We start from the raw sequence: 12,768 nt of genomic DNA, 5'->3' as shown, positions 1-12,768 counted from the left end.
AGTACCCATTTTTTTAGAATACATTTGTGTTTCTAGAATAAATTTGAATTACAAAACCTTCATGGAACTGAAAACACTCCTATGGCATGAAATCAGATATACCTACCGAAGATGCTTATGTTGAATATTTAATAAAACAAAAAGTTGACTTAAAAGAAAAGAGTTTGGATAAACCCTTGAAATCTGCTGTTCTGGGTTATGGCATTTAAATAGTCTTCAAACGATTTCATTCTTTCTTTTCAAAGAACTTTATAGAGGACAGAAGTTAAAGTCCTTCCTCTGAATTATTTGCCAACATAATGCGCTTGTCACTAAAGAGTGTTTCTTAAACTCCCACACACGCACGGCATGAGGAGAATACAGCACAAAACCCAAACGCTTCATACCTACAATCATAATTATATTCCTTTTTTTAAGAACAGGGCGTCTTAATATATGTTCACTGAAAATGAGCAAACTCTATAAAAAGAAAACTAAGAAAGCAAAGTCATCATTCTGAAAGAAGTCATCATTTCTTCTGACCCTACTGAAAAAAACTCTGAGGATACAGGCAAGCTCTTCTAACACTACATGGGTACAAAGTAGATGATAAAGAAGGATAAAAATAATCCTAAGAGATTCTTATCTAGCCAAGTACTATGGATGATACATAACAGAATGACAAGGAGCAAATGTGAATATCACAGAAAACATATGTCAAAACCAGAAAATGGTTCTGAGAAGTTACACTGAAAATTTCTCTGCCTCAGGAGTCCACTGACAGCCTCAAGCCTTCTCAGCTGCAAACCACCCGAGAGGAGCAATTTATTTCCTACCCTCTCAAATGTTGTCATAAATTAAGGCAACCTGCAGCTGCATGAGAGAAAAATGTGCCACCATCATTAACCAAAAAAACTGGCCAGATTCCTGGGGCTTCCTTGGTGGTCCAGCAGTTAAGAATTCAATACAGGGGACATGGGTTTGATTCCTGACTGGGAACGAAGATCCCACAAACCACGGATCCTGTATGATGTGACAAAGATCCTGTGTGCTGCAACTAAGACCTAACAGAGCCAAATAAATAAATATTTTTAAAAATTGACCAGATTCCTAACTGTCCAATCCCTTTAAAGGCTTTGCAATAAGATAAGAAAATAAAACTGGTATCACTCTACTGATCAACACACAGTCACCAATGAATTGAGCCAAAAGACATCGTGTGTGTGTGTGTGTGTGTGTGTGTGTGTGTGTATTTTTAAAAAGGTCTACAGGGTAAGGAAATACTCAATGCAGCTGGGCTTGCTAGGTGTTCACCTCTTTCGGAAGCTCTCCAGCGACGGAGGCTCCAATGCTTTTGTCATCTCAGCAGTCAGGAAGTGATTTATTTCCAATGAAACATTATTTGATATGTACATCCTTGTTGTGTCCTACATGGGCCCGAGCAGAAATGGCTTAAGAATCTTAAGTCAGGAGTCCACAGTTGCATGGGACAAAACTTAGCTTCTGCTCACTTCACAGGAAGGTGTCTCCTGGTGCTTGGAGGAGGAGCTATAACAAGATCTTGACCGTACAGGGACATGGTACTCAGCATGGGGTGCAGGAAAATATCAAGGCTCTCTCTGGGTTGCTTACACACCTGCCTTATTCTTCCCTCTATGTGGACCAGCTTTCTCTGTCTCTCTAGCCACACAAAAGCCAGAATGGCTCTCTCTCGGCTTCTCCTCCACTTGAAAGACCATGCCAACTAGATCACAATCTCCTGGTTTCAATCTCAAATTCCAGGAAGGAGAAACTGATACAGTGACCTTGGGTCAAGGGTCCACTCCAATCTGATCCACCGTGTCCAGGAGGAAGATGATGCTAAGGGCCCACCCTGAAGATACAGTGCAGGGCAGTCACAGGGGTCAGGCTGAGCTGGGAAGATATTCCCAAAAGTGTCCACTCCAACTGTTCTCATAAAGACATGCCATTTTCCTGATTCACCTCTCTCTCCCCTAATATTTACATCTTGCCTCTAGAACATGTTTTAAATTCCAGTGACCCATTTTCTCTTCTTCCTTTTCATTTCTTCCAAATCGTTTCTAAAGTGAAGTGATCGGAACGAGGCAAAACACTCTGGCATGAGCCTGGGAGTGGGACTGCATGCCAGTGTACTTAGGTGACCAAGCAGTGGGCGTCCCAAATCTTGACAGAGGAACACAAGTAGAAGAGTTCTGCGCAGGATAATCTTGGAAGACCCCACAGAAATGGAGATGGAACTACTTCTGTGTGCGTCTAAATGGCCTTTCGCTAGTACATTTAATGAATGTTTATCGACTGAGGTGCCAGAGATACTCTCTGATCTGGGAATAGAACCATTACAGTTCTATGTTCCACGAGCCACACTGAGGACTGGAGACCCAGTGATGAGCCTTGCCCTTGCACAGCTTTCCATCTGTACATTTCAGACACACAATTAAGCTAGCCATGATAACATGTAAGGGAAGTGACAGCCTCACGGGAGTCCCAGCAAGGATACCTCACCACATCCCACACGGTCAAGGCAGCTCCCTGGAAGAAGTGACGCTTAGCCTGGGCCCTGGATGAGTGAGGGGGCATCTGTGCATCTGTGGCCCGTCTGGTGACACACAGCAGATGACCAGAGAACACGGTCAGTTTCTGCTCAGAGTCCAGCTTCATCTTGTACATTTCTGCGATGTTGTGTCCCAGCCAAGCTGGGTGACCTCCCAATAACAGCTCATGCGCACTGCTGTGCATACACCATCCCTTTGCCCGAAATGCAGCTCTTCCCTCCACCTACTTCCTGTGGTTTATTACTCCTCCAGCTTCTGATCCGAAACTTACCGCTCCAACGCCAACTTTTATCACACCCTATTATTTCACTTGCCCCTTTCTCCAGTCTGTGAGATTTTAAGGCAAGAATTCTGTCTCCCATAACTTATATTCTGGAACTTCCAAATGTTAGAAAAGTTTGCAAGGGACTTACCTGGTGATCCAGTGGTAAAGAATCTGCTGGCCAGTGCAGGCGACACGGGCTTAATCCCTGGCTCAGGAAGATTCCACATGCTGTGGGACAAGTAAGTCCGTGCTCTACAGCCCGTGAGCTGCAACTGCTGAGCCCACGCCCCTGCAGCCTGTGCTCCACAAGAAGAGAAGCCGTCGCAGTAAGAAGCCCGTGCACCCCAACTAGAGAGCAGCTCCCACTCGCCACAACTAGAGAAAGCCCCTGCACAGCAATGGAGACCCAGTGCAGCCAAAAACAAAATAAAATTTTAAAAGTTTTCAAAATGAATAACTGGAAATACAGGCACTTTTCTGGATGCCAGGCAAAGGGCTTGATGCTAGATACACGTTATTTCATTTAATTCTCAAAACCATCCTGGAAAACACTTATATTCGCCCCCATTTTGTAGATAAGAAAACAGAGGCTGGAAGAGATGAATAACTGGTCAGCACTGACACTGCTGAGATAAGAGGGCAGCTCCTGGGGTGGATTTCATTCCCTCCATTTCTCCCAACAACACAGAAAATACTGTGGTTGTCCCCTCCTCCCTGAGGGGCTACAATTCAATCAGCATACTTATCAACTCACTGAAACACTTCACAGAGTTCAACAGCTCACACACATGTGGATTCTTTTTTAACACAACTCACCTGATTTTTTCCAGCCACTTAAGGAAAGGAGAAACACTCGCCGCTGGAGTGATTTCTTTTAGACTAGGCACTTTGTCGGAGAAGGCGATGGCACCCCACTCCAGTACTCTTGCCTGGAAAATCCCATGGATGGAGGAGCCTGGTGGGCTGCAGTCCATGGGGTCGCTAGGAGTCGGACACGACTGAGCAACTTCACTTTCACTTTTCACTTTCCTGCATTGGAGAAGGAAATGGCAACCCACTCCAGTGTTCTTGCCTGGAGAATCCCAGGGACAGGGGAGCCTGGTGGGCTGCCGTCTATGGGGTCGCACAGAGTAGGACACGACTGAAGCAACTAAGCAGCAGCAGCAGCAGCAGGCACTTTGTAGAGACTCAGGATAGACTTACGAAGAACAGTGAGAAATCTCCTTGCCCAAGCCTCTCCTATGGCCAGGAAGACTAGGTTTTCCTGGAGTGAGAATTTGGATGATTAGCAAACGGTTTATAACCAACGACTGACGGACGATCGAAGTGTCCTGGAGACAAACATGTTCTCTTAAAAAAGAATCATGCTGCATTTTAATCCTGCCTAATCTCAGAAAAGTACTTACTAAATTGTTAGCATGAATTCATATTCAGGAATAAAATGGACTCTCTGAGACGTTAGAAAATGTGATGCTTTATTCCTTCCCTCCAACTTTTTTTCCTTTAAAATCTTTTCCATCTATAATGCCATTTGCAGGAACATAGGCGGACCTAGAGATCGTCATACTAAGTGAAGTGAGTCAGGAAGAAAAAGACAAATACCATATGATCTCACTTATATGTGGAATTGAAATAGGACAGAAATGAACTTATCTACAAAACTGAATCAGATTCACAGACACAGAGAACAGACTTCATGGTTGTGGCGGAAGGGATGGTGTAGGAGTTTAGGATTAGAAGATGCAAACTGTTATAAATAAAATGAATAAGCAAGGTCCTACTATATAGCACAGGGAACTCAATTCAATATCCTGTAATGAACCATAAGGGAAAAGAATATGAAGCAGAATACATAAAAAGTCTTTCCAATCTACAATTTCATATGCCAAGCTCCACTGTAAAATAACCTTTTACAACCAAATTATACATCTCTTCCAAGTGGGTTGTTTTTGAATTGCTGACCTGACCTTTACTATTTTGGGAGGATCAAACAGAAGTTGCTCACTATGAATTCAATTATACTATGTGCCACTGTTCCAGTTATCACTGGAAACAACATCAGCAACCTCTACTCATGCACCGGTCTGAAAGGGCAGAGTGAGTAGAAAGACTGTCCGTCTCCAAAAAACTCTCCCTCTCAACTTACAGTAAACCCTTCCTAACATTTGAAAACTAAAGGACCCTGAAAACAAGGGAAAACATGCTTTTCTCTTGTCACTAGGTGAGTTATTCAATACCCCGCATTTTCTACCTGGAGCTACAAAACCTCCCCCCAGAAAAACTGGGTTTTGCTCAGTATTCCACATGCTCTGAGTCTTGATTCAAGCAGTCAATGGCAGGCCAGGATGGACCAGAGATGTGGTGTTCCTTTGGGACTTGCCTACCCTCTGCTCTACAAATGACTTAAAACTACACTCATCAGCAGTTTTTAAAAAATCAATGGACAAAGAAGATGTGGCATAGACAGACAGATCTACAATGGAATATTATTCAGCCATAGAAAGGGACAAAACTGTGCCATTTGCAGAGATGTGGATGGACCCAGAATCTGTCATACAGAGTGAAGTAAGTCAGGAAGACAAAAACAAATGTCATTATTAACAGATATCTGTGGAATCCAGAAAAATGGTACAGATGAATCTATTTGCAGGGCAGGAAAAGAGAGGCAGACATAAAAATGGACTTTGAACTGGGAGACCGCAATGTGCATGGCCATGTGTAAAATGGAGAGCTAGTGGGAAGCTCCTGTGTAACAGAGGGAGCTCAGCTCTGTGCTCTGGGATGACCTGGAGGGATGGGATGAGGGGATGAGGTGGGAGGAAGCTCCAAGAGGGAGGGGATGTATGTACACACATAGCTGATTCACTTCACTGTACAGCAGAAACCAACATAACATTGTAAAGTAACTATATCCCAATTTTTTAAATTATTTGCATTAATATTCACATATACCAGCACCATGCACACTACACGGAGTGTTAAGTGCTCTCAGGAGACAAATGTACTTCATTTTAAGCAATAAACATGACCTCTCCAAAAGCTATTCCTAGAAAATTTGTTTACTTGAAAATGCTGTGAGCTCACTATTGGAAAACATCCTTTAGGGAAACCTTTTGCAAAGTAACACATCCCTGCTAAAATGTAAATAATGTGTCTATTTTCTAGATGTAAGTATTTGTGGATTTCTATTTCTTGACAAGGACATATCTCGGCTGTGAACATCTTCTCCCAACTCTGATCTGTGTATGCTGGCATGGAGTAAATGCTCTCAAAAACTTTGCTAAATGAGTGATTTCCCTGGTGGTCCAGTGGCTAAGACTCCATTCTCCCAACGCCTGGGTTTGATCCTGGTTGGGGAACTAGACCCCACAGGCTCAACTAAAGATCCCACATACAGCAACAAAGATCAAAAATTCCAAGTGCTGCAACTAAGACCTAGCACAGCCAAATTAAAATGAATAAGTAAAACTTTGCTAAAGGAATAAGTGAAAATAAAGGAACATTTATAGATGCTCTTTTATCCTGCATAAGAACCTCCATCTGAGATCTCCAAGCTCCACTACTTCAATCATTCTATAACCAAATGTGGCCAGTCCCCCACAGCATCCAGGGCCTGGGGCCTCACTGTCCATCTTTAGGATGGCTCATTCCTGGACTCTGGTTCTCCCTCTGCCCTCCACAGTCATCTCCTCCCCAACTGGTGTCTATCCCAGAGAATTATGAAAGGAAGAGGGAGGCAGAAGAGAGTCCAGCTGGCCATTGCTCTTCTGCTGCGGTCCTAGTGGGAGGGGAAAGGAAGTCACTAGAAAAGCTGTCCTATATTCCTATGTAGAACAATGGTATAGATGATCTTATTTGCACCACAGAAACAGAGAACAAAGGTATGGACACAAAGGCAGTAAAGGGAGGGATTAGATGAACTGGGAAACTGGCCTTGACATATATACACTATTGATACTACATATAAATAGATAGCTAAGGAGTACCTATTGTATAGCACAGGGGACTCTACTCAGTGCTCTGTGGCGACCTAAATGGGAAGGAACTCCCCAAAAGAGGGGATATATACACACATATAGCTGATTCACTTCACTATAAAGTAGAAACTAATATAACACTGTAAAGCAACTATACTCTAACAACAATTTTAAACAATGAAAAGCTATCCAAACTGTTCCTAATTCTCGAGCACTTTCTACAGGGTATTAATTTACATGAGTGGGTACAGAATCACGTTAGCTGCAGAAGCAACCCGTTCTTTGCAGCAGGTGGTTTATTTTAGCCTGGCCCCTCCTGGAAACACAAGACGCGGTCTAGGAAGAAGGAAGAGAAGGCCAAGAATTGAGAAGGCAGGCCCGCTACTGCTCCAGGTAAGACAGTTCACTTGCCGCAGAAATTTGGAGTGAGGCTAAATGAGGACTCTTCACCTCTCCAAGAAACATCTGGCATTGTTTGGAAACACTTTCAGTTGTCACAGCTGGGGGGAAGGGTGTACCTATTGTCACAGGCCAGGGATGCTGCTAAACACCCTTCTATGCACAAGACGCTCCCCGCCCCCCCCCATAATAAAGGATTATTCAGTTACCAAGTGTCAGTAGCACTGAAGATGAGAATCCCTGGGTTAAATGAAAGCGTGCCATCAAGAATTCTGGCCCACTGTGCCAAGGACCATATTTCAAGTAAAAGTCAGAATTTCCATAAAAACAAAAGAAGAATTCTGGTCCACATGTATCCCTATGACTGATCCATGTGGAAGTATAGCAGAAACCAACACAACATTGTTATCATCCTTCAGTTAAAAATAAATAAATTAAGAAAAAAAAAAAGAATTCTGGTCTATTGTGGTTGCCAAGATGGATGCAGGTGAGGGAGGGACGGATTGGGAATTTGGGATTAGCAGATACAAACTGTTATATATAGGACGGCTAGACAACAAGGTCCTATGATATAGCACAGAGAATCATATTCAATATCCTGTAATAAACCATAATGGAAAAGAGAATGAAAAGGGATGTCTGTATAACTGAATCACTTTGTGGTACACAAGAAACTAATACATTTTAAATCAACTCTACTTCAATTAAAAAAAAATCATGAGGGTTTGCCATAGGCATGCAAGATTATTTTAACTCTATAAAATCAGTCAATGCAACTGCTCTATTAGAATAAACTAAAGCCACTTAAAAAAAAGGATTCTAGTCTAGTCTATGGTTCAGAAAGCCAAAGATGCCACTCACCATGGAAGAATAAGGAAAGGGTAAAGCAAATTCCAAGCTAACGTAAGTGAGCATACAGAACTAAACAATACGAAGCATTATGATGTACGTTCAAAGGTTTTCTCACTCAGAGGTCAATGTTTCAGGTCGTATCCATTCCCTTGTTCAACAAGCATTAACTGAGCAACTACTTTGGACCACACGCCTTCTGGGCTCTGGATACACTTACAACTGGGAAGCCAAGGACTTTCTAAGAATGAAAGTGAAAAGTGTTAGTTACTCAGTCGTGTCCAATTATTTGCAACCCCATGGACTGTACTCCACCAGGTTCCTCTGTCCATGGAATTCTCCAGGCAAGAATACTGCAGTGGGTAGCCATGCCCTTCTCCAGGGGATCTTTCCAATGCAGTGATTAAACCTGAGTCTCCGGCTTGGCAGGCAGACTCTTTACTGTCTGAGCCACCAGGGAAGGCACCCTTAAGAATACTGTCCAGCAGTATTTTTGTTCAGAAACAGAGAATGTGGAATCGGAGGACTGTGGCTACTGAAAAGAGGAATCCCACCCTTCCACCAGCTTACAGCTTCATTCTCAGATGAATGTTACATACAAACCATCCCTCTCAGACCCAGGTGCCTTTAGGATTTTTTAAAAAAAACAATTCTTCACAAAAAGTCCCTTGTCCACAGGGAAATGTGTTCATCTAGTTGATTGGGCTCAGAGTCTTGAGCAAAGATTATTCCTGCACTGTTGCCAATTACCTCATTTATCTTCACGGCCCCAAACAAGGGCTTCCCTGATAGCTCAGTTGGTAAAGAACCCACCTGCAATGCGCGAGATCCTGGTGCGATCCCTGGGAAGGGAAGATGCCCTGGGGAAGGGAAAGTCCACCCACTCCAGTAGAATTCCACAGCCTGGAGAATTCCACAGACTGGATAGTGCATGGGGTAGCAAAGAGTTAGACACGACTGATGAACAAAGTCTAAAAATTAAGAGGACAACAATGAATACTTGGTCAATCAATAATATCTGCTGCTATAAAGGCAGCTTACTTACACTCTCCACTAACCCAGACACTCTCACTGTCAGCTCCCTCAGTGGGGACACAGAGAAGCTACTTTGAAGATGAATCAAAGGTGACATCATAATATCAAGGATAAGGCTTGGAACATTCCCTAACTTGCTCTTGATGCCCTGAGAAGAGTATTTTGTAATCATCATCGCTTCCAGTTTGTTGAGTGTAATTATTAACCAACAAAATAACTCACTGATACCAACAGACAGATAAACCTTTATTTTCTTTTTTTTCCTACTTGGGTAGAAGTGGAAAACAGCCAAAGGACTGCCCTAAAACGTACTTGGCTACATTAATAAAACATGAGCTTCTCTAAATTTAAACTGAAAATCCAATTAATTCATCAAAATGTCAGTTGTCACCTCAAGCATTTTAGTAAAACGGAGCTCTCTTGGAATAAAGAAGAATCTTCACAGGAATAGAGGGTGCAGTAAAGTGATTTTCTTATCACAATGATCACTGTAGCCTTATACCCTGATATTTACTCTTTCAATGAAGCCTCAGAGAAGGTATTTAAGAATACCACTGGTGGTACAAGAGACTCATTTTCCATATGGTCTTTTCCCTGCCTTGATTATTAACTGTATTTGTACCAAACACAATCAGTCACTGCTGTAAGCTCCCCACCGACACCCAGAGTCATGAGCCTTGGTGGTAATTTCTACAAAGCACATGGGACCAGTCACAAATAGAATTACAATGATAAATCTTACGACTTTAGGGCCTAAATAGACAGTGCTAGGAAGGCTATAATTTGTACAATTGTCTTTATTTAGACAATTCTAATTTCTTATTAAGAGAGCTGAAAACAGAAATAAGAAAGAGACAATGTCTATAGAAATTTAGAAAGCAGAAATAGAAACTGAGAGTCCTACCCTTATCTATAAGACAAATAGTTTCCAATGGGTTTCCATTCTCTTATCCTATACCTAGTGTTTCTCAGCTGAAAAGGAAACTTGGTCCTTCCTTCTGTGATCCAAAGCCCATTTATCAGCTACAGTTCTAGCATTAGCAGCAGGAGACTGGAGGAGACGCAGATGCCCTTTTAAAGATTGATACGGAGTTAAATGCAATCACTCTCGTCCTTTAAAAACAAGTAAGGGAATGAAATAAAACATTATAAAATCATATGCTTCCTCCTGCACATAACTTAAAAGTTACCAGCTAACCCCCAGCATACCACTGACCTTTGGCTTGGAACCAAGGGCTTTAGGGAAAAACTAAAGGTAGACATGTTTTTAGAACTCAATATGATTAATTTACAAAAGCCTGATTTTTCTTTTCCTGAAGACTGATAAAATATGGTCCAATTTAAAGTACTGAAGGATAAAACCACATCTCAGAATCATTAAGCTATCAGTCTCGATTACAAATGGAATGAAGCAATACTAATTTCTTGCACTGACTGAGGTGGTAAATGGCTCTCTTTCTGCTTGTGGACAACAGTGATGGAATCACCAAATTATGATTTACAGTTATAGGTTCCAGAGTTCGTTGTAGCCAACTTCTCTCTTCCAAATGAGAGAAAGAAATCCCCACTAAATTAGTCCTGATCACACAGGTTATGTCTGTATAAACTGATCACAGCATTGCCAAAGCCATCAGCTGAAGCCACTGGCATAGAAAAGTTTCAGCTGCTCCACCTGGCACCAGCCATTCATCTCTCAAGGACCAAATGCCAATCGCTAGAATGATCCATAGGCAACCTCCAAACTGAGGACAAAGGAAATGAAAGAAATCTAAAACGAAGACCCCAATAATTCCTGCAACATCAGGCCTAAGGGATCCAGGGAAGTTAAAATCCAGGCGTGCCGAGTCTGCGGTTTCTCACTAAGCCAGCTGAGACCCAACCTGGGGCAGCTAACACTTTCGGATTCACAGAGAAGCCACACAGGACAAGAATACACTGAGTTTCCAATCTCCTGTGACACCTCAAGTGCAAGGGGATAAAGAGAGAGATGTCTGTGGGAAGGAGAGAGGGTGTTAAGAAAACGGATCAGAAATTCTTAAAGGTCCGAGAGAACCGTCTCCAGGCCTCTTCCTAAAACTCGCAAACCTGGGTCTGTGTGTGCCGGCAGGACAGCAGGGAGGGGCTGGACTCGTGCCTGGGCGCGCTCCCGGAGACTGCTGAGCCAACTGCAAGGCAGATGCGCCAGCGGACCAGGAAAATGGGGCCGGGCGGGAGGGGGGGCGGGTGTCTTACTTTTGTAGCTCGTCGCCCAGGGCTGGTAGCCGTAGTAGCCGGTGATGCGCAGAATCCGCTCCTCGATGGACGTGAGCCCCACGGGCCCGCTGGTGAGGTCCTCCACCGAGCGCGACCATTTCAGATCCTCCTTAATCGCCTCGTCCACCACCAAGTATTTGAGCTGCCGGAGCTGGGGGCTGATGTCTGACAGTCTCCGGGGGCTGACGTCCGGTGACCTCCTCATGCCACTGAGGCCGCGGGCAGATTGGTAGTGGGGGGGACAGAAGGGGGGGGAGAATGTGGGTGAGATCCCAGGGCGAGCTGGGCGCAGCCCGGGGCCCTCTACGGGCAGGTGCGGCCCTTTCCCGCTCCACCGCCCCCTCCTTACACCCCCGCCCCCGCCAGCTCCCTCGGCAGCCTGGGCGTCGGGTCCCGTCTCCGGAGCCCGGCACTGGGCGCTGCGGGGCAGAGCAGGTAGGGGCGAGTGGCGAGGGAGAGGATGCCGTGAACTTCCCAAACAGCCCCGCCGCGCGCGCCGCCCCCTCCCCAGCTTCAGACTGCTCGTGTCCCGGCTGCCGAAAGCCACCCCGCCGCCCGCTCGCACACCCGCACCCGGGGCGCTACTCACATGGCGATGCCTTTGCCCCTGGGTGCGCTGCCAGGAAACTCTCGGATCCCCATAGGCAATGTCAGAGTAGGGCCGGGAGCTCCCAGACTTGAGGCTGAGGGGCTGCGGGCCCGAGCTGCCCGCAGCCGCGGCCCCTGGGAAGGTGGGCGCGAGGCCCGGCGAGGGTCCCCGCGCCGCCCGGGAGCGCGGTCCGCGAAAGCCTCGGCGGTGTGCGGCGCGATGCGGGCGCGGCGGCTCAGCCCGGCTCCAGCCGGTCCGCGGGGCTCGCTGCAGCCCGCTGGCCGCAGGGCAGTGCCAGCGAGGCGCCCCTTGGCTGTAGCCGCCGCCACCGCGCCGGGCACACGGCAGGCGCCGGAGCCCCCGATCCCAGAGAGCGCCGGCGGCGGTATGCGCTCTCGAGGCACCTGGGCGGACCGGAGGTGCTGGCCCCCAAACGCGGGAACCAGGCGGGGGCGCTGCTGCCCCCTTCCCGCCGCCCACGTGTGCGCGGGGCTCCGGAGCCCGCACCAGCCGCCCGCGCTCCGCCCCGCAACCTTGGGGCTAGGGGCGCGCTCCTCCTCCCCTCTCTTAGGACCTATCACATCATTCTGTTCCTGATTCAGTAGTTCAGTTCAGTTTCAATCTCTCTTTCTCTTTCCTCCTTCTAAAATAATGAGCAAAAACTACTTGGAAAGACAGAAACCTGGTTCCAAACCCACCAAAATCATGCTCAGAATGCCAGATGCATAAATGGCATTTCATAGTCAAAGCTGAAACTTGATTTATTGTGCTGTGGGCATCCTTCGGTCACCCCTGACCCTCAGAGAGCTTACATTCTCGTGCTGACCCCGTTACTAAATCAGTTCTCTC

At 45.6% G+C, this 12,768-nt stretch overlaps 1 protein-coding gene across 1 annotated transcript in view; it reads right to left on the bottom strand.

The window, feature by feature from the left end:
* Positions 1-12,439, bottom strand: part of SLC35F3 (solute carrier family 35 member F3) — a 408,781-nt gene extending 396,342 nt beyond the window's left edge. The window contains exons 1-2 of the mRNA XM_069572528.1: positions 11,920-12,439; positions 11,310-11,539 (exon numbers count right to left, since the gene is read on the bottom strand). Coding sequence (XP_069428629.1) covers positions 11,310-11,539; positions 11,920-11,972 — 283 coding nt within the window. The 5' untranslated portion in view covers positions 11,973-12,439. The remainder of the gene's footprint in view (positions 1-11,309; positions 11,540-11,919) is intronic.
* Positions 12,440-12,768: the final 329 nt, after the last annotated feature.

The sequence above is a fragment of the Ovis canadensis genome, chromosome 25, assembly GCF_042477335.2.
Source record: "Ovis canadensis isolate MfBH-ARS-UI-01 breed Bighorn chromosome 25, ARS-UI_OviCan_v2, whole genome shotgun sequence".
Taxonomy (NCBI): domain Eukaryota; kingdom Metazoa; phylum Chordata; class Mammalia; order Artiodactyla; family Bovidae; genus Ovis; species Ovis canadensis.
This window is presented reverse-complemented; position numbering and strand designations above follow the sequence as displayed.